This window comes from Caloenas nicobarica, chromosome 11 (genome assembly GCF_036013445.1).
Source record: "Caloenas nicobarica isolate bCalNic1 chromosome 11, bCalNic1.hap1, whole genome shotgun sequence".
NCBI classification, from domain to species: domain Eukaryota; kingdom Metazoa; phylum Chordata; class Aves; order Columbiformes; family Columbidae; genus Caloenas; species Caloenas nicobarica.
This window is the reverse complement of record NC_088255.1, coordinates 20,264,510-20,286,825: the sequence shown is the minus strand read 5'-3', so window position 1 is coordinate 20,286,825 and position 22,316 is coordinate 20,264,510. Positions and strand designations below refer to the sequence as shown.

At 46.7% G+C, this 22,316-nt stretch overlaps 1 protein-coding gene across 2 annotated transcripts in view; it reads right to left on the bottom strand.

The window, feature by feature from the left end:
* Positions 1 to 22,316, bottom strand: part of ABTB1 (ankyrin repeat and BTB domain containing 1) — a 129,479-nt gene that overhangs the window by 9,591 nt on the left and 97,572 nt on the right. The window contains exons 1-9 of one of the 2 annotated variants that reach the window (XM_065642616.1): positions 17,580 to 17,748; positions 14,735 to 14,797; positions 14,209 to 14,264; positions 13,073 to 13,217; positions 11,038 to 11,197; positions 10,086 to 10,131; positions 8,955 to 9,071; positions 4,371 to 4,486; positions 150 to 248 (exon numbers count right to left, since the gene is read on the bottom strand). In XM_065642616.1, the coding sequence (XP_065498688.1) occupies positions 150 to 248; positions 4,371 to 4,486; positions 8,955 to 9,071; positions 10,086 to 10,131; positions 11,038 to 11,197; positions 13,073 to 13,217; positions 14,209 to 14,264; positions 14,735 to 14,797; positions 17,580 to 17,635 (858 nt within the window). In that variant the 5' untranslated portion in view covers positions 17,636 to 17,748. Of the gene's footprint in view, positions 1 to 149; positions 249 to 4,370; positions 4,487 to 8,954; positions 9,072 to 10,085; positions 10,132 to 11,037; positions 11,198 to 13,072; positions 13,218 to 14,208; positions 14,265 to 14,734; positions 14,798 to 17,579; positions 17,749 to 22,316 lie in introns of those variants that run through there. The other variant, XM_065642617.1, reaches the window with a different exon arrangement.

The window sequence follows — 22,316 nt, the reverse complement described above, 5'->3', positions numbered from 1 at the left end:
ATATAGTTTCCGGCTGCAATAAGACTTTGGTTTTCCAGCTGATGAGGTAACGCGGCTTCTGCAGAGCGTACCCAGCACTGGATGAGCAGAGGAGACAGGTGGACTAGACTCATGGCAAAAAGGGAGGGGAATGAAGCACGAGCACATACCTTATGGCACAAAAAGTTGTAATCTGCCACCCGGAAACACACGTCGGGACAACTGTTAAAGTTGTCAGTGCTGTCAAACGGCAACTCCCCAAAACCAACCTAGGAAGAGAAACCGAAAAACCCGACCTTTAACATTCATGTTTTAAACATGCGCAGGGTCCCAAATCTGGACTTCTTGGTCTTCCCAGAGCAACCCATCCATCCATTCCCCAACACAGTGCAGAGCACTGGAGATGCTCTGAACACAGGTTTCCGTGTGAGGAACTGGAGTCTTGAACTCCTGATAGAGATATTCCCGGTACAAGTTAGAGCTGCTTCCCTTGGCCACAGAAACTCCCTGACCCTCCCTACGCCTCTGGAAAGCATTTATGTGCCACCTAACAAGGAGATAACAAGGTGAAAGTGATGTTTACTTCATGTAATGGGTATCATAAGCATATTAGAGCTTAGGACTAGCCCTTTACTGCATAGTTGCACAGGTAGATGTATAATAGTAATATATAGACTACACAGCTATATACACCCATTTGAAATGGTTTGGCTACAATTACCGCCACACTTAAAATAATCCAACATTTCTAAAGCACGTTTTAAATTTCTCATTTGATTTGCAGCCAAAGATAGTGTTGTTGCAGTATTAATACTCCCGTGAATTATTTTAACACCAACGCACCTCCTCCCAGTCCCACGTGCCAACAAAAAAAAGTTTCAGAGTTTGTCTCCTGAATTACAAACTCCTCTGTGCTCAGTCTCCTGCTTCTCACCTTGCCTGGCCCCCACTCTGATGCTCAGCTTTACAAGGTCATTTCCAATTCCTACTACAAAAGCAGGTTCATGCCTTTGTCTCTGCTATTCAGCGTCAAGTGGCTTTGCAGAATTTTCCCTTTTTATGCCTCTGCTGCTTCTACTCTCCTCTCTTGTCACGCTTGAGGATTTTCATCTCCCTTTCAGGGTCTCCCTGCAGAAAACTGGCTTATTCAGGCAACCTCCTCAGCACACCTCTGTGCAGACAAAGCACAGCTGCCAAAATTCAGTACGTTGCCCAGGAAGCACAAAACAGTCCGGCCTAGGAGGTGCAAACACATTCACAATAACTCATCCACCATACAGAAATATTCTCGACACCTCTCTAGCGTAAGGCTGCTTGAACATTCACCGATCTTCCAGCCATCGCGTCTTTGCTGCTAGGAATCTGCTATTAGCACTTAAATAGAAACGTTGCTGGAAGCAAAAAGCACACGGAAGAAATCATCAGCAGCAATTTGTACCTCGGCCATATTATCTCAGCAAGAAAACTGTAAATAAATTACAACACAAAACACAGGGTTTAGTAATTCAGGAGATTACCGGCTCATAACCAGATGCAAGTGGATTGGATAAAAAAAAAAAACACCAACAAAACCAAACCAAACTTGGAAGCAGGTTGTAAATAGTTCCGTTAATCTGAATTTGCCAAAGGGGCAAAGCAAAGCACAGGAATAACTGTCAGAGACACATTACACAGGTGTGGAGCCAGACGTTTGTTTCCAAATGTTCTTTCTACACATTATAATAATCAGCTTTACCCCCAAACTGACAAACGGTCACGTTTTTGCAGCCACGCCAAATGTCAATACAGATGCTGAGAACAGTATTTATTTCAGGGCAAACTCTGATCCTTTTAAGTCTGATTTCAGCTTGATTTGGAAAATGAGGCTCATATACTGGAAGCCCTGGAGTCTGTAACTCAGAGGTCACCTGGCAGACAGGAGATGCAGAGCTGGGCAGACAGACAGCAGAAAGCCACATGGTTTTTGACAGTTGTCTGGCTTTTTATCATATCTTACTTAAATCTGTCACTACTAAATTTTACTGCAACAAAGACACAGCTGTCATGGTCACAAAAATTCTGGCCATTACTAGTTTCAAACAGAACAGAAACAACAATCACACTTTTAAAAACAAACACTGAAAGAGAAAAGGCTTTCGAGTATAAACAGGAATGAGAAATGAGACACAGAGGTTATAAACATGGTTAAGAGTTCAAAGGATAGTCCTCACTCTAAAAACTAATAACGAACTGTGACGGGATATCAAATGTTAATTATTATTTTAGTCATATACCATAGTACTGAACTATGAAATCGGGATGCACAGGATATTCGGCATCATTCAAGTATCAAAGACATGACAGGCACATTATTTGTTCATAGCGAAACAGAAAGTTGTGTATTCATACATCCCCATTCCATGTAATGTGGCATTACACGACACGCAGCAGCTCAGAATGTCTCTTGCCAAGTTCTGGAAATGCTGCCTTTTATCCAGAAGCCAAATACCTATTTTGTTCTGCATAGGCTGTAAAAAAATGTATGTTTCCCTCAAAAACATGGATGTTTGTATGTGACTATTTAATTGTCCCTGACATTTTAAGTTACACAGTTTGTGTACTGTTCCTTATATGGCATCAAACCCTGTAAGAAAGAGCATGTGCGATTCCTCTGCCCCTGAACAAAGATGCCTAATTTACAGAACTCAACAATTTGCAAACCTTAGGATGAAATCTAAATGGCGATAGGATGAAGAGCTTTGTCCATGTATTTTTTTGTAAGTTAACAAAAAAAAAAAAAAAAAAAAAAAGAGAGACCTAGAGAAAGAAAAGCGGGAATCTTTTAGAATTTATCAGGGTTCAAAGCAGCACCCACGTTTGTGCACGGCATACAAATTCCCTAGTGACCAGGCACGTGCCCATATCCTCTTCACTTCTACAGCCACAAGCCTAAGGCTGCTGTAAGTGCCTCCGTTCTTACCTATGAATACAGCAAGAAAACCACAGATCACTGAGGCACTCATGGTGCTGTCAGACGATTCCAAGTTTCATATTTTCCTTCCAGCTCCTATTCTGCATGAAAGAATTAAAAGGGAGGTGTTCCTAACCTTTGAGAAGAAAAGCTTAACCCGACAGGAGTGTGCCATCAAGGTCTAGAAACAAGTGATCAAACAAAAAGCAGTCTTTTTATTTGCAAAGTGACTTTTAATTTATACAAATCTCACTGTTTTGAGGCCCACAATCTTTTTTTAATTCTTGGGGAAGTAAACCTGAGGCTTACTTGTAGTACCACCTTCCTTTAAAGCCTGCAAGCACGCAGAAAATCACATTGAAAGTCACAAATAAATGCACAGTTATTTGGGGGAGGCAGGTTGGGTAGGAAAGATTTCTGCACTGGTAGATGGAAACTTGATGGAGAAAAATTCCCTCTATAACATGCTCAGCAGTCAGAGAAATACGTCTGCTAGAAGCCAGCCCAAAACATGCTGGCGTGTTACAGGTAAGAAACCTCGTTCATGCACACGTGCACACACACTCTCTGCGCCAGGCAGCTCTATTCGGCAGGGGACAAAAATAAAAAAGGCAATAAACTGCTACACCACTCAGTCATACAACCTCTGGGCACAGCAGCCACCTAAAATGAGCTCATGTTATTAAATTCAGTGCTTGGTATGAGAAGAGAGGAAAAAAAGGACAGACAGAGCAAAGTGAATCTGCTGATATTACAGAAAACAGCAGATGCAGGGAGAATGACGACCAGTAATATTCATCCTGTTCCTGCAACTAGGAGGAAAGATCCACGTATATGAGCCTAAATAATAATACTGATGGTATTTTAACACAGCGATCATCAACCTGTGGTCTGTGGGCCATTTCTAAGGGTCAACAAGACATAGTTACAAAAAGCAAATCTATTGCCAGTCAAGTTAAATTCACTTCAGAGGGACTCACATTTCTGCTGGAAATATTTTCAGGGTTTGCAAGCACCTCTCCAGTGCAGGGTGTCAGTTCCTAGCAAGCAAGCCCAGCAAGCCATCTTCCATCTACATGTCCCTTCTGGTACCAATGCCTGCTGATAAAACATTTCTGATGCTCAAGAAGGATGGCAGAGAAAAAGAAAAAAGCTGAGGGCCAACTCTTGTCCCATTGTCATCAACAGAGAAATCCCCATCACACACGGCAAGGGGTTTGTTTACTGAGATCCCTGCTGGGGGAAAAATCCAAGGGAAAGGACCAGCACCAACAGCCTCATTAAACAATTTTACAGAGTTTCCAAGCAATAAAAGGCTTTCAGCATTTGGAGCACCAGCAAACAAGCAAGCACTGAACTCAAACAGCTAGAATGCGACTGAACACATGTGAACATGTATCACAGCCCCGCAGAGACCAGAAGTAGTATAAATGCTCCCTACCCGCAGTTCAGCTGGCAGGGCGCAGTCTGCTAGAAGAGCCAGATCTTCCTGCAGCCGGCAGTTACCTGTGGGCTCAATCGTCAGCACTTTCACACAGGTCCCTGGCTTGGAAGAGACTGGAGAGAAAAAAAAAAAAAAAAAAAAGCAGCAGAGATGCCTAAATTCCTCTACAAACATACAAACATTCTCTCCTATTTAAAGAAAAGAAAGGGCTGGAAGGGGATGCATCTATGTTGTCTCTTCTCAAACCTCCCCGTAATTCCTTGTGCTGGAGTATCAACTGTGGCAAACACGAAGTTGCTGCAGGCATTCTTCAAGCCTAACATGCTCTCTGCAATCCTTGTCATCAATTAGAGTTGAGGACCCTTGATCGGGAGCCACCCCTACGATGCCTTCCCCAGCCAACCACCCCAACCCCGACAGTGTCACCCAAGGTGAAGCCCATGCCAGGGAGTCTTTAGTTACAACAAAGCTGCTTCCATGCCTCTCTGCTCGGCCACCTGTTCCCACAGAATCACAGGATGGTTGGGGTTGGAAGGGACCTCTGGAGATCATCCAGTCCAACCCACCCGCTAACGCAGGGTCACCAGAGCAGGTTGCACAGGATCAAGTCCAGGTGGGTTTGAATGTCTCCAGAGAAGGAGACTCCACAACTCATGGGTCCCCTTTCAGCTGTGCCATAGTAACTTCACTCCAGGGAACAAAGGGATTTATTTTTGTTCAGGTAGTAAGTTCTGTGCGCCCAAGTCTGTCCTCTGCTCTCTACCTGTAGATCCCCAAAGCACAAAGATCCCTCCCCAAACTCCTGAGTGTGCCTGTGTTGTTTGCAAACATTACATAAGTATTGCTACCACCAAAGAGGTCAAATAAACCATGCCAAGACAGCAACTTCATTTGCCTTTTTCAGACCTTGTGCGTCTTCCTGTCTTCCCCTGCCAGCCTGCACAACTAAACAGCCTGATAAAAAGGAAGCAAAATACATCATCACACTTTTGTGGTCTTGCTATGACTGAAGTTGCTGTGGAGCTCACTGGAGCCAACCCCTCTGACTTAAAACAAGCGGCAGTTCAAAGTACATCCAACTTTGGCTGCGATACCGCTGCCAGTGCAGCCTTTCCTCTTCCTGGCCACCTCCCTCCCGCAGTTCACTACGCCGGGTTTGTTTTCAGCTCTGGATGCTTTGGGGTGAGGACTGGAGCATATAAAACATTCAAGATTCCTTGGCATATAGGTAAGCATGTGAAAAAAAACACAGAGCACCATTGGCAAATGCAAAGTTATGGTGGGGAAGGCTCGAGATGCTGTTGGGAGCCAGAGGGACAGAGAGTTAACGCTCAAGGACAAAAGAGTTAAGCGGCCCCACGCCGAAGCGTTCAGAAGAATTTCTGACAGGCATGATTCACTGCATTAAAACCCCTCACAGGTGAATCACGCCACCTTGAGATCTCATTTTTCCTGACATTTTGCGCAGCACTACGTGAGCTCCATCAGATGACTCCATCGGGCCGTGGGCGAAACGAGACCACGATGTGCCACAAAACAAGTTCTCCGCCCCCTCCTCCACGTTCCCACTGCACCCTTCAGATACGTCACCTCAAAAAGGCTGAATATCCCAGAAAGATACTGGAAAGGGAAGGATAATCTACCCATACAAGACAGTTACCATCATAGCTACGCAGGGAGCTGCTCCATCAGCACTGAACGCTACCTGCAAAAACAGGACTTCGGGGTAAATAACTAAGAGGAGACCTGGCACCAACACAAACAAGAGCGAGTGCATTTTCTCAAAAAGCTGTGTCCACTTACAGACCAGTGTGAGAGAGGGAAATTTCTCACTGTGCAATTAGAAATTCTTTATGGCAGAGAGAATCATTTGTATTTGTGTAGTGTCTGTTATAACAGCCGCCAAATCAATCAGGCTCTGTAAGCACTAATGGAGCCGGCAAGTTTTAAGCAGTAGTCGAGGGGAAGAGTTCTTCTCTTGGGATCTACAAAGCATCTGTGCACTTTCATAGCGACATGAAAGAACAGAGATTTGTCTGAGAAGCACATCTATCGTGAGACATTTCGGACACGGCATCTCTCAAATCCAAGAGCACTGCATTTGGTATCACAAGCAACTCTCTCCTACCAGAAGCAATAAAAATCTAAGTAACAGAAGAGGAATTAGCTGTTGGCTGCAAGCAAGCAGTAGGGACCATCACCTTCTCGCGACAAGTTGGAGTGAAGGGTTTTCTGAAGAGAGCAACATACGAAGAGCTTTGCAGTCTTTTGCTTCAATTAAGCCAATTGAAAGAATAAATCTTGTGAGCCACCACAAAAAATAAAAGCCACAAAAACTGCCACCAAACTCCCAAACATTTCCAAAGTGATGCCACACTCGGGTACCTGCCTTCCACATCCTCATCCCAATACCACAACCAGCTATAACCACAGACTTTGTACATCCACTTCCTCTGCTACGAAGGGAAGTATCACAAGACTTGCTCTCAACCTTTTTTGCCCTAAAAATGGTAGAAATACCTGCAGAACGTTTATTTTCAAATACATCCAATTCTAAAGGAAAGATTATGGCTTAATCTGGACAAACCCTGTCTGAGCTCTTCCAAACACTGCACAGTTTTTTCTTGTCATAGCCACAATACATACATGGGGAAAACACGCAAGCGTTCCCACTGACATCCGTCTCAGGTGCAGCAGAAGGCATCGGGTCACCCTCTTCAGCGTTTTCCTAAACCACTGTCTGTGCACGCCAAGACAGTAAGTGCTTTTGAAATGCTGATTAACTCCAGATAATGAGATTGCAGAGACTGCAATTATCCACTGGAGCTGCACAAGCTGGAGTTCATGTTGTTTTATTAGGCACGTTTCAACTTTATAATACAGATGCAAGACACGACCCTGCTCTGCAGACCTGAATCTGCTGTTTCACAGAAAGCACTTTGAACAAGCAGAGATTCCTAAAGCACTAGAGGGAACAGCAACGCTTTGTCAAGTGCCAGATGTGATGTAAGATCTGTCTCAGTTTTTAACTTTTATAATTCTTATATGTATTATTTTCTGAAGAACCAAGTTTTCCTGGCTTCCACATGAGATCTCAGAAACAAACATTTAACAGATCTATCAGCAGTTCTGTCTATTCACTTGAATTCAATCTGTCATAAATAAAATCAAGCCCAGTACTTCCATCAGTGCTTTACACCACCCATTGATTGTGTCTTCTGTCAGAGCTTAGAAATGAAGAACTGTTCCCTCCCAAAGAACACAGAAATTAAATAACTAGTTCTGTGCCATGCAAGATGTTTGTATCATGATGTTTGCAAGTGGAACTTGTAGCTGCAGCTCTCAACCAACCTGAAATGTTGCTTCACCATTTTCCATTTTTGAACCCCACCAAAAATTCAGTATTTTTGCAGTTCACGGATCTAACCACCGGACTTCATGGTGCTTCGGTTGCCAATGATATACCACGCAATGGCTTCAGACAGCTAGCAAACTATCCACCTTATTTTCCTCCTCCAATATGAGCTTTTAACTTGATGTATTAAGGTGGAATGGTCACCTCCAGGGTCTCAGTTAGACCCTGGGAGAAAAAGAAAAAAAGAAAAAAAGGAAAAAATGGGGAGAAATCTCCAGCATCTCAGTAGATTACTCTGATATCAAAAGATGCCACAAGATAATTCTGTTACCTGATTGTCTGAGTAGTTTTTATTTTCTAGTCATGGTATTCACCACCACTCTCCTTTTCCACCACTGACTAAATACACAAACTAATATCTTACACTACTTGTAGCAAGAAGCCTCAAACCAAAATTAACTTAAACAAATGAGCTAACTCAGAGTGTGAACCGAGAATCAGATGTTTTCAGCCTGAAGGTTTTGTTACCAGATAATATTTTTTAACTCAATGACTAACACCGCTTTGTCCTACTTGTGCTGTTTTGATTCTTACTCACGTGTCCTTTGGATTGAACTAAGGAGATGAATGATAAACTGTTGGTTTTCATGCAATAAGCTGATGTCATGATTAGATCACAAGCGCTTTGGATAACAAAAAGCCCTTAAATAGAGGATTGTATTATGTAAGGTTTGGCACGTACCCATGTTATAAATACACACATGCTTTCAGAAATACTTCTCTGCTCTTAAAAGTGTTATATCTCTCTTTGCATTCATTTTGGGCCAATTATCAAACGTTTTCCTTTGGTTAGGGGTCAGATAAATGCAGAAAAGGACTCTTAATTGTACATATTATACCTCCCCAGGGATTTAAACAAGCTCTCTGCTGAAAGGCACTTCCCAAGATACTCCACAGCGCTCCACCGAATATCTGGCAACCACAGCAAAACCCTGCTGCCATGGCTGCTCTACTATAATGAAAAAATTCAATATAAATTATAAACATGCATGTGTCAGAAACCAGAGCCCACGACTGAAAACTAGCATGCAAACATGGGAATTCCACAACAGAATCATTTTCTGGAAGCCCCAAGAGCATCATGAAACATCCAACATCGCACTTTACTCTTTCTCCCTGAAAGGACACACGGGCAGAGCAGAGACAGCAGCAAGTAGAACACTTACCAAATTCATAGACTTTTTTACATTTGGTCTCCAAATCGTCTATGAGGTCCTGCAGCCGACACTGCTTGGCTAACCTCTTGCAGTCATTTACATATTCGACGTCGATATCAAGACGACCTGCCAAGAAGAAATGCAGCCAGCTCTTTTAATCCATACATTTACATGTAAGAACAGCAAAACTGGGGATTGAAGACTTGATGGCCCAGAAATTCAGTAATTACACACCCTGCCTCACTTCTCAGCACCCAGTTCCAACTCAGTCCAAGAAGCTAAGACTTGGTAACCCACTGCCCACCACTTTGATGAATCTCAGTCTGGCACCTGGTTCCCATTCCCACCTTCCAGTGTCTACCCCAACAGCTTCATTCAAGAGGCCAAAGAGCAAGCAGGCTTACACAAAAGATATCTAATTCCCTCAGAAAAGAACAAAAGAGCAGCACAACAGCAGCATGTATGACTGCCACCATTGGCTGTCTGGCTTCGGGTGAGAAAAGACTTTAGGCTCATGAGCTGTCACCCCGCAATCTTTTACCATCATTAAAAACACGGTGAGGAACATTTCTGAAAACCCTGGGCTGGGGAAGGAGAGCCTTGAAGATGAAGTTATTTTCTGGCACCACCTCCTGGCCTGAAATAGTTCAGCAGTTTGCATGCCTACAATACAACATTTGGGGTTTTCATAGAAGGTTTAGGATCAACTTCTGTTCAGCAAAAATATATTAGAAAGTAGTGAAATCCTTCAGCACACACTGCTCAGGTCTGCCAGACTGAAAATGTCCTATGTGGGAACCTGGCTTTTCACCAGCTTAGGGGATTGTTATCCCAGACAACAGATTTACTTTCCTTAAAGTTAAAAATATGTTCTTCAAATCCATCCAACCAATCAACCCAAGATGATTTTTTTTTTTGAATTGGCTGTATAGTTATTGGCAGGACAACAACTGGGAAAAGGTACAGACAACTTGGAAGAGAGAAAGATTGCTCACATTCTCCCTTTCTGCCTGCAGAGAGGATGTTTCAGTGACTCATGCACCCAAACACGGGTGTCTGCAAGCATGTGCCGCTAAAATAGAGCGATGGCACAGGCAGCTGCCCACTAGCCGTACGTACATACACTAGACGGTAACTTACCTGTGTAGAGATACTGCAGAAGGGAGCCAAAGGCTGCTGGATTAATCTAAAATAGAACAGGAGAAAGTTACCTTTAGAATTCCCAGGAACTTAACAACGAGCTTGAAACTTGCCTGAATACAAACATGATCCCGAACAAGTCAGAAAGACCCCACTTAAATAGCAACTCACGCGCTGCACCCAATTTCCGTGCTCCTTGTGTAACTAAAGCTGCCGCTCCACCTGGTTTACACAACCCTTTAAATGGACCAATTAGTGCTAATCCAAGTGCCTGGGGGGACAGGACCTGCTCCAAAGGCACGGCTGTAGTACAGGCTCTGTAAAACCCAGTCTGTCACTGGTTGTGAACACTTCCAACTCTTCTTAATTTGAGAGGAAAAACATGTTCTCGTTCAAAGAGAAAAGAGACAAATTAAGCCATGTCCTGAGAAACTGGAAGTATTTTTGTGACGGGAGGTTTGGCACAGCCACAATCAAGCTATAGAAACATGCCAGAGTATTGGTGATTAATGGACAGAATGCACTTATGGCCTATTTAGTTCTTGCTGCAAAAGCAACAAAAGGGACTCAATTAGTGCCAATTATGGAGGTGATCTCTTTGCCACAGACCACCTGTCCACCAGGAATTAGACAGACTCAACTCATTCCACACAGGAGTCGTGACGCAGCTGGCAACAGCTACCTGCTAGTGCAATTAATTCAGATATATTTGAGCCCACGACAGAGGGAACAAAGGAGAAATACATAGTCTACAGCCTTTTGTTATCCAAATAAGATGCTATTTTACTGCATAAAGTGCCTCCACAAGCCCCTCTCCTTGACTAGGGTCATTCTGAGCTCCAGGAGCTATTCACTGTGGAAGTTAACCCTCAAACTGTCTCTCCTACTCACTTTTCTCACCCAGCTGAAACAGAAAAAGCAAGGAAAGAACTGGAAGCACAGCCTTGCTCACCAATGGATGCTTCAACACTATCATGTTCTTCCCCTTCCATTTGGTCTCAAACATTTCTGCAAAGTAGGCGCTGCGAGCACTGAGAATGCAGCGGTGGGCACAGAAGGATTTGCCATGAACAATGAAAACGATGTCGCTTTGATAACCCTGCTCCAGCAACCTGTCAGGAACAAAGAGAGGGGAAATTCATTGCAGAATGAGGAGGGGGAGAGCTGAGAAAAGCTAGCAGGGGACATGGTACGACTTGTTTTAAATGAACAAATACTTCTGCACGTTGCGGTCTCTCCCTGCCCAGTTAAAAGGCCAGCACAGGGGCTGGTCCTTCACATACTAGACCAGGATTTCTCACTCCCTCCAATGACTCAAAGAAGTTTCATTAGTGCAAGAGAGAGGCTGGAGAATGAAACCTTCGTGCCTCAGGTGAGCATCTGAACACAGGGAATAGATTTTAAAGCGGAACTAGTTGCCCCCCAACACATCTCTAAAAGTTAACCCCGCTTTTACATTGTCAGATGACAAACAGCCCTATCAAAGCGCACATTTTCAAAAAGAATTACCCAACGACAAAGGCGCAACTTTCCTGCTCTCTGGGCACTGGCTGTGCACACCTTAACCATGCAACAAATAGGAGAGGACTTGATGTCACCCGCCCTCAGAAAAAGGAAGGATGTTACAGGCATGAAGTGCAGGCAGTTACCACATCAGAGATGAAGCCTCGTTCATGATTGCATGCCCGTATCCTCATTCTTTAAAAGGAAAAAAACCAAGAGTGCTACTTCTAGAGTTTACAGCAACCATCACCAGTGTTTCCTAATGCACATCACCCCTTGCGTATATTCCCTCACAAACATCCCCAAATCAGGCAGACATTGGGCAAAGGACGCCTTAAGAACAGGACTGGTGCACAGAAGGCTGTGGGGTCACACAAAACTACATCAAAGCAGGGTCTTGATTGCTAATCTCACTCTCCTGCCACTAGAACATCCTTCCTTTGAGTGTCTTGCCCAACAGAAGCAGTTAGGTGTTTATTTTTTGCCCCCCAGAGTCGCCTTTTGTTTCAATTTTAATGCAAGATCTGTTTGGAATAAAGAGTGGAAAACAGCACATTTTAGTGTGCGCTCAACCCTGTATCACCTGAGCCACAAACTCACCAGGGGAGTGATAAATCACCCTGCAAAATTCTCTCTACCTAAAAGGCAGAATCTGATTTTACTCAGACAAGTGAGTTTCCTTCCTCCCCTCTTTCCCCACAGTTTTGAAAATTAGAACTCTGTAGTAATGGGAAGATTATCAGATCTTTCTAGGACTTATTTGCCCTCCAATTTTGAAGATACAGATGCCAAAACCTTATTTTTTTTAAGTCAGTCCAACGGGAATCCAAAAAAAGGCAACCTAAAAAAATAAGTCTGTGTAATAATATCAGAACTACCAGGGTAGAAAAACAGCAAGAACAAAAGACTGACACTATTCCTCTGCTCCTAGAGCAAGTTAGTTGTCTTTTCAAGATCTAGGCTGAGACTACAAGGTGTGACAGCCAGCTTTCAGAAATATCTTTAAATTAACACATTTTTATCAACAAAAAGAAAGAGCTGAGCACTGTCCCTATAAGTCAGTTTGAAGCTTCTGAAGGTGCTCTGTCTCAGAGATGAGATACTTGTTATCATGATAACACTTCAGGTCTGAAACTTAATTTCAGTTGACATGCCATCCTAAATCGCTGATGTGGTTTTAGTGATCTGATTTTGTTTTGACAGTCAGGGACAGTCTAATGCTTCTCCATTAGAAAGACCAGTGTTCTGTTAGCTCTGTGTACCTGAGTCACTGGAGGTTGTATTTTAAATGCACATATAACTGGAAGTCATCCCTTCGGGCACAAAGGAACATCCCTTGAGCAGCTCTACATGCCCAGGAATTAGACAGGGCACTGATCGGTCACCTTTCAAATCTGCCCTTACCAGAGATCTTGAATATTCAGGTTACCAGCTAAGGAAGGATGACAGAATGGGCTGCACACGGAGCTGCCCCATCAGCTTACCGCTGTAGGAAGACGTCGTAGTAGTCTCTCTTCATGCACTTTGCCGTGATCTGTTTGTACTCCTTCAGCAGACGGCGGATGGCATCACTCAAAGCTCCGTACAAACAACGCTCCCCATCAAAAGTGTTTGCCTCACACTTCGCTCCTGCAAAATGATCACAAGTACGTGATGGCAGGCAGAGTTAAATCTTTCTCAAGTGCCCCTGAATGGCCGCTAAACGAGTGTGAGTTTTGGCTGGTGACATGTTTCACTGTGATTCCCTACACTACTGAGCATATTTACAAAAAGTAAGCTCCCCTTACACGTGTATAACCTGAAGTCATTGTCCCACAGCAAAATCCCATTCTGAAGAAGCCATGACTCTTTTAAACTGACGCTGGTAATAAGCCTCTCAGCGAGGCTCCAGTACTGTTCTGGGGAGAAGAATCTCACTGCACAAAGAGTACAATCACTAACTGGACTTTCAACAGCATTTCTGCCTTGCACAAGGCGAGATGCCTCTTTAGGTTAGACTCTGCTAGAAATGTGGAGGGCACTTGCATTTTGGTATTTTAGAATTACACAAGTGATTAAGACACTCTGAATGGAGTGGAAGAGACAAACCTTTTGAGATCTGACTGCACTCTGGTTCCTCTGCCAAAAAAATCACCACTACCTAAGGGAGTTTGGGGGCTGGGAACCAAGCAGGCAAGCACTTTGCCTGGAGAGTTTGTCTTGCTTTGTCTGAGGTCGGTAAAAGCCCTTGCATTTCACCTTTAAGTCCTGTTTAGAAAGCAAGGCTGCCAGAAGAGTATAAGAAAGTTTTAAACAGGCTGTTCTTCAGAAGAAGTACAGTTCTTACCTCAGCATATTATCAACAGCAAAGCACCCTGGCAAAACACCAGGTGTGATTTCAGAAAGCCGTGCTGCCTCAAGTCACCACAGAAAGCTTCCCTGAAGCAAACTGAAGCAGCACATGGACTGCAAAGGGACCATGAAAATGTGTCCAGGGCTCCCACTGCAGCCTGAGATCGCTGATCAGATGATTGGTTTTAACAGAAGTATTCTCCACAAGGGAGAGCTAGAAGAACACACGATTCCTACAGACCAGTATGGAGAAACATATTGCACCCTTAACCAAGACACTTTTGCTCACCGTTGGCTAGAAGATAGCGTACCAGCTCCTCATGTCCACAGAGGCAAGCATAATACCTGACAATAACAAGAGAAAGAAAATTAGAGATACAGTAGGAAGGAAAATTCAATGTTTGGGCACACCACAGCATGCAGATCTCACCACTGAGCCACCCCTGATAAACTCCAAAGGTGATGCCTCATAGGAGTGAGGAATTGCTACTGAATAGCAGAGAAGTCTGACCCCAGCAATAGACGCTAGAACGCCACAGACTTTGAGGGGGGAAAAAGCCTCATCAGGCCAAGAGCAGACAGTTTAATCCAGGCAATCTGGTCACAAAATTAACCACCCTTCTGAGCACTACTACAGCAAACAGTCAGATGGGGAGACAAAGACATATTTAGCAAAGCACCCGCAGAGAAGAAAGCAGAAATATATAGGCAAATCTCCCAAAAAGCAGAACCTAAGACATTTTGTAACAGTGCTCCTAGGTGCTGAGATAGCAAACGAGCTCCGAAAGCCCTCCCCTCCTGCCCACGGGACTCACAGCGGTGTACTGTCCCACTTATCACGGACATTAATTTCCACATCTCGCTGTTCAAGAAGGTATCTGGAAGAAAAGGGAGTGCAAAGTTGTAACTTCATACAGCTGCTCAGTCACTGTAGTGGTTCAACCCCAGCCAGCAACTAAGCCCCACGCAGCCACTCACACACTTCCCCCCCAGTGGGATGGGGGAGAGAATCAGAGAGTCAAAGTGAGAAAACTCGTGGGTTGAGATAAAGGCAGTGCAATAGGTAAAGCAGAAGCCATACAGGCAAACAAAGCAAAACGAGAGATTAATTCACCACTTCCCATCGACAGGCAGACGCTCAGCCATCTCCATCAAGCAGGGCTCGATCACGCGTGATGGTTACTTAGGAAGACAAATGCCACCACTCCAAACATCCCTCCTCTTCCTCCTTCTCTCAGCTTTTAGACTGAGCATAAGTGTGTGGAACATCCCTTGGGTCAGTTGTGCCCCCTCCCAACGTTTCGTGCACCCCCAGCCTCCTCTCTGGTGGGGCAGTGCGAGGAGCTGAAAAGGCTCTGCCTCTGTGTAAGCGCTGCTCAACAGTAAGGAAAACATCCCTGCATTATCCACACCATTTCCAGCGCAAATCGAAAACACAGCCCCATACCAGCTACCAGGAAGAAAACTAACTCTAACCTGGCCAAAACCAGAACAATCACATCCTCCTCTTTCAAAAGATGTAACTTTGAGTTTATACAGTAACTTCCAAAGGTATGACAGGATCTTGCATTCAACTCCGGCAGCTATCGACTATGGCTGAAGGGGCATCAGTCAAACCCTCTGCGCAAAGAACAGTGTTCTGCAGTTCTGCAGCACGGCTTGGCAGCTCCCTTCAGTTTTAAATAGTGCTCGTGGGGAAAGAAGAGGATCAAGCCCATCTCCTGCTGACCCCTAACAGGGCAGCAATCACAGAAACAGCCGGAACACTTCACCACCACCTTCACGTTCTCCAGCAACACTCACGGCCTGGCTGCTCACAAATAAGCGGCCAAGTTTACAAGGCCAAGGCTGAACTTCCACCCTGCTCGTGGCTTTTCTTGCCACAAGTAACACCACCAGTGGCATTCCTGACTGCTCTTAATTCCTACCACTTCCTTATCCTGCACATTTAGGCTACATCAAATGCTGCCAGTGCTCCCTCTTTGGCACCTTGAGAAGGTGGCCTTTGTCTTGCACACAAATTCCCTGCACAGCCTGGCTCTTGCTACAGCCTCTCCCCAAATACTACAAAACCGTCTCTCCTAACCACGTTTAAAAGTCTCTCTCAGCCTTCACAAAGATTCTCAAGTTGGTTTCCTTTTTTCACCCACCACATCAAACCCTCCTTCGCTCCCTCCATCTTTCCCATCACAGAATCCCAGAATGTCAGGGATTGGAAAGGACCTCGAAAGCTCTTCCAGTCCAATCCCCCCGCCGGAGCAGGAACACCCAGATGAGGTTACACAGGAAGGCGTCCAGGCGGGTTGGAATGTCTGCAGAGAAGGAGACTCCACAACCTCCCTGGGCAGCCTGTTCCAGTGTTCTGTTACCCTCACTGAGAAGAAGTTTCTTCTCTTATTTAAGTGGCACCTCCTGTGTTCCAGTTTATACCCATTGCTCCTTGTCCTATCACTAGTTGTCACCGAGAAGAGCCTGGCTCCATCCTCCTGACACTCCCCCTTTCCATATTGATCACCATGAATGAGTCACCCCTCAGTCTCCTCTTCTCCAAACCAAAGAGCCCCAGCTCTCTCAGCCTTTCCTCACACGGGAGATGCTCCACTCCCATCTCAAACTTCATGTTCCTCTGACCACATTCAAAATCCCAGACAACTCAGAACTGAAAGGCACAATAAGGTCTCCCCGGAGCTTCTCTTCTCCAGCTGAACAGCCCGACTCTCTCAGCCTGTCCTCTCAGCAGAGCTGTTCCAGCCTCGGATCATTTCTGTGGCTCCTCACAGAATCACAGAATGTTAGGGATTGGAAGGGACCTCAAAAGATCATCTAGTCCAATCGCCCTGCCAGGGCAGGAACACCTAGGTGAGGTTACACAGGAAGGCGTCCAGGCGGGTTTTGAATGTCTCCAGAGAAGGAGAATCCACAACCTCCCTGGGCAGCCTGTTCCAGTGTTCCGTCACCCTCACTGAGAAGTTTCTTCTCAAACTTAAGTGGAACCTCTTGTGTTCCAGCTTGAACCCATTACCCCTTGTCTTACTGCTGGTTGTCACCGAGAAGAGCCTGGCTCCATCCTCGTGACACCCACCCTTTATATATTTATAAACATTGATGAGGTCACCCCTCAGTCTCCTCTTCTCCAAGCTAAAGAGCCCCAGCTCCCTCAGCCTTTCCTCATAAGGGAGATGCTCCACTCCCTTAATCACCTTTGTGGCCCTGCGCTGGACTCTCTCCAGCAGTTCCCTGGACAGTTAACCTCTGGCCAGTTCCCCAGTTAACCTCTGGCCCCTCTCCAACGGCTCCGTGTCTGTCCTGCGCTGAGAGCTCCCGAGATTCCTTGGGAGGAAAAAGCCAGGCGCGTTTATTTATAAAGAAACTCTCCTTTTCACACTCCAGTTAGCCCCTGGCACCGCGGCTGCCCCAAGAGCCCCAGGGCTGCGAGTGGCCGCCGGTTTGGCTGCCGGGAAAGGCCGGGAAGGGCCTCTGGGAACCCGGCCTCGCAGTGCGACCCGGCCCGGGGCGGCCGCAGGACCGTGAGACGACTGGGCAAGGCCGGGCTGCCCCCGCCGGGCCCGGCCCCGCTCCCCCCGGGCGGCCAAAGCGGTTAAAGGCAGCGGCCCACCCGGGGGGGACGCCGGGAACCACCCGCCCCCACGCCGGGCTCACCGGACGCGGCTCACGTCCCCTTTTTTGCAGCTGGTGAAGAGGTCGCTGGTGTCCATGGCCGGGGCAGGCCGCGGGGCGGCGGCGCCGCATTGACGCGGAGAACGGAGGAGCAGCCGCAGGGGACCGGGCCGGGCCGGGCCGAGCCGGGGAGCGGCCGCAGGGGCAGCGGCGGCGGGACGGAAGCGGCGGCGGATGTAAACACCGCGGCGGGGCGGAGCGGCCCCCGCGGCTGGTCTGGCGTAGCGGCGCGCCGCGCAGCGCCCCCGCGCGGCCCGGAGGAGCAACTGCCGCCCGAATCCGTGGGACACGCGCGGAACGGGGCGGCTGCAAGGGGGTGTTCTGGAACGGGCATGGGGGGCTGCTCTGGAACACACCTGGGGGGTGGTCTAGTCCAGAATTTGGATGGGAGGGGCTGGAGCACATGGAGGGGCTCTGAACCATGTCCGGTTGCGCAGGGTCCAGCGCTGGAGCAGGGGTGGGACGGTGGGGGCTGGTTGGGGACACCGGTGCCGGCACACACATGGCACAGGGCTGTAAACCGCTCGGGAACACAGGCTCATGCTCAGCCCCCCTAGCAAGGAACAGGGGTCCCGGGCTGTTTCTGCCAGGATGAGGCAGGGGACACCCCAGGGGGCCAGGACTGTCACCCCACAGAGGAACCGGTTTCCCACAGCCCAGGCACCTGGCACAGCTCAAGGCTTCTGCAGCAACCTGCAAAGGGAGAATTAAAGGGGTGAAGCTGATCCCACCACCCCGTTGCAAGGACCCGGCCAACACTGCTGTAAGACACGGCGGACGTGAATTCAGATGCAACCAGGCAAAGGACTCTGCTCAGGTCAGTGTTGAGACACCCAGGAGGTGCATTTTATTGCAAAGAAAACAAAACCACAACCCTGTCGCTTCCAGGGCCAGACACAAGTGTTTCCAAGTGTTCTCCGGCAGCAGCGCTGAGCGGCAGCCAGTTCAGGCCCAGCAGGAACAAGGGTGGTGACAAGAACGACTGGGAGCCTGGAGCTTGGCTGGCAGCCGAGATGAGCCCACGAGGCTCTCGCGAGCCAGCACGGATGAAGGTGGTTGTCATCTGTGCCTGTTCAAGCTGCTCCAAGCCCTCTGCAAAGGACAGATGTGCTCCTGCGTAGCTGCAAACGTGGACGGGAATAGACAAGCCGCTGACAGCGCTGGCTGCAGTGGGATCCTGCTGCGATGCTCCCAGGTCATACTGCAGTAATCCATACAAAAAAGTACCTCTGCTTGACGCTGCGTCCTTTGCCTGCTGGGATCCTTGAGGTGGGATCTCAAACTGTATTCTCAGCCAGCACAACATACTCCACAGCAGTTACCGGGTCACTTCTCATCGTTTCTTTACACCCCACGTACCACGAGGCTGTCTGCAGGATGCAAAGTCCTAAGCATGTGTTGGACGCTGCGTTACAGATGCTGTTCTAGACATCCAGGAGTAATTTGCAGCTTGGACATCTCAGACCACATCTGGCCACTATCCTGCAGGGACTGATCTCGGCCACACCATTGCCACGTTCCCTGGAGCATGGAGCTCTTCGCACCTTATGCTCTCTCTGAAGAACCACCTCAATTTCAAACTAGAGCCTCCGCTTTCTGTCCGTGCTCCCCAGGAGGAAAGGGGGCAGGTGGAGGACAAAATAGAGAGATGGAGCTGAGACCTTGTGTTGTTACCCAGGGCCTCTAGAGGAGTGACTCCAGGGAACATCCCATCTCATTGCGTTGCAGATGGGGATGCTCTCTGCTCACAGGCGAGTCCAGCAGCCCCCCATGAATAAAGCAGGTGACTTTCCCAAGCAGGGCACAGGAAACAGATAGCCAGAGCTGAGAGAGGGGAAAAAAAAAGTCCTTTTATTTTTTTCTTCATTTTTTGTCTCCAACTCCCAGCAGCCACCAGGTGTCAGCGCAATCAAACGTTTGGCAGATGGAATTAAAGTGAAGTCCTAGTAGGTGGAAAAGAGTTTTCCAGGAATCACTTTGTGTCTTGTATCTGCTCCGTCGCCTGGCACAGCGCTCCGCGAAGAACAGCTTTGACAGTTTTTTGTTAAAAAGAAGTTTAACTACATTAAGGTGATAGAAAAGCTTCCCGTTACAAATCATACAACAAAGTTTCTGTTCCTCTTGAAATCCTCCCTGTGCAGAGCCAGAAGCCCAAGCACTGAACAAGAGAGTGGAATGGGCTCTCGGCAGCCTCTCCACAGCTCTCCCAGCCCACAGGTCCCTGGACATGACCCATCTCTGCAAGGCTGGTGGGAGAGGGACAACAGTGCAATCGACTTAACAAGATCAGCCTAGTGCAAAAAAAAAAAATGATACAGAGAAAAAACAAACGGTAAAGGTATTAAAAGTTTCACCAGACTACAATGAAATGCTATTAACCAGTAGATTCCTGGAGCTAAACCGAGATCATACAGCCAGGTGCATCCTGTCAGAGACAGCAGAAAAATCATTCTCAGCCTCGTGATGGCCACCCTTAGACACAGTCGGTATCTCCTGGATGCTCCAGATGCACAAGAGAGCTCCACAGTCTCTGGAAAGCTTTCAGGCCATAGGAAGCCAGAAGAGTAAATCAGAGAACTTGCTAGCTTATTAATAAACCTGCACAGCCCCCTTGGTTCCTCTAAAGTTTGAAGACTCCACACTAGATCGGGAGGTGCTGAGCCCAGGCAGAAGCGTTGCTGTACCAGCACCTTGGTGTTTCTCTAAATTAGTGAAGTGGAGAGAAAACGGGGCAGCAAAGCAGCTCCCAGCAATGAAGTACAATGAAGTGTTTTGTGGGTGAACTGATTCACATCTGATGAGTGGCATTATATTTTTAATAGCCACAGGGCATTAAAAACATATTTGATGAGGATTATTGGAATTCGAAACATTTACACAGTGAAACTGCCTAAAGGCCGTGGCCATGCCAGGCCCCATTATGCTAAGTGCTATATAAACTCAAATTTTAACTCCATGCTTTAATTTACTCACTGTATCATAACAACAACTTGCATTTAATCTTGTGAGTCCCAAAGTGCCATCAACACAGGCAGGGAACTCGTGCAGTTTCACTGCACAGACCCAGCCGACTCAGCGAGGGGTGGCCAGAGAAGGGCCACACGTGGCTGCCCACGTACCGGGACTGTCCCCCTTTATCAGCTGCTGGGGCAGCAGAGGGAAACTCCTCTGAGCATCTCTGCAGCCCTACCAACAACATACAAATGGAGACGATAGTCACCATCTCCTACCTAACATGGGGAAAGGTATGGAGGGTAAAACCACTGAAAACTGGAATCTGGATAGGAAACCAAAAGCTTGAAACCTTTCCTGAACCCCTAATAGACTGATATCAACACGATCCTACATCGAGCTGACCTGTGATTCAGTCTGTATGCAAAGCACTATGCAAAATGGAACAGACTCTTGTACCTTGACTTCAGGCACTCACATTAGGGATGAACACGCTAAAAATATCTATACATACAGGGATAGATTTACAGGCTGCGTATCTGGGTTCTTTCTGTACAAAGGTTCCCTTCAAGACCAAATGTGAAGCTGCATCTTGCAGTAAGCAAGCACGCAGGTCACCGAACAGAGAGGAATTCTGTTGCCTCTGACCGAAGCAAGTCCCTCAGTCCCTTGATGACAGAAGAAACAAATGCTCTAGAATTTCAGGCTTGACAGTAGTTCCGAGTCTGGGTTTAGGCAGGGCTAGCGAACAATTACACATATTCATGTGCCTTTTATCACACATCTTCAGGGAGCTGCAGCCTCGAAGTTGCCAGAGGCATGCCTGAGAAACGTTCATTGGGGAGCTCTTAGATCTGATTCTCATCTCATCTGAACTGGCTTTTACACTTGCTTAAATGCAGTGATTTTAAAGATGTTACCCTGATTTACACCTATGGGACATCAAACACTTCCCTCCCTTCAGGGCAGGATGCTGAAAAGGAAACAAAAGGACCAGAAAATTATCTGAGTTTTTACTTTTCTCCCTGTTTGAAAAGTCTCACATGGTCTTGACATTTACGTCAAAGAGGCCAACTGAAACCAAGCTACCCTGGAAAATGGAACATAAGCAGAGAAGGCCTGCCAGTCTAAAACAGATTTAGACAAAAGATACTTTGCTGCTGGTTGCACAGGCTGTCGCACAAAAGAGGCAGGTAAATGCCCTTTTTGAGCAATTCTCCAACCTAAAGCAAATTTCCGGCTAAGATGCTGCACCACAGCACCGAATTCTCTGCAATCAGGCAAGCAAGGGTAAAGTGCTCAAAATCTGCAAACTCAGCTTCGAGCTGTGGAGCTTAAAAGGGGATTGGTGCTGTTTGCAGTTGGAGGGAGGAAATGAGATGGCAGCAGGATGTTTTCCTCAGATGTAAACATCAGCCTGGCTAATTAGCAGTTGAATGCTAGAGCACTAAAAAGAAAGGAAGGAAAAAAAAATATATATATATATGTTTTCACAGGTGGAATGCAACCTCTGCCCAGGACATTAACTGAGACTTGGCTCCTTTCCATCCAGAATGCGCAGGATTTACTGCACCTGCAGGGACTGAACATGGTCTCAAGGTCACAATCTGGCTGCCGTAGCTCCAGCTGTTCTCCCAAATTGAATTTACTCCCCAAAACTGGACTCCTGGTGGCAGACTTGACCTCGCCGCCTTGCTCCTCAAGCCCAGCCACTACCAGAGAGCTACAGTAAGTGCATTTAAAGGTGATGAAAGCATTGGTGCTACT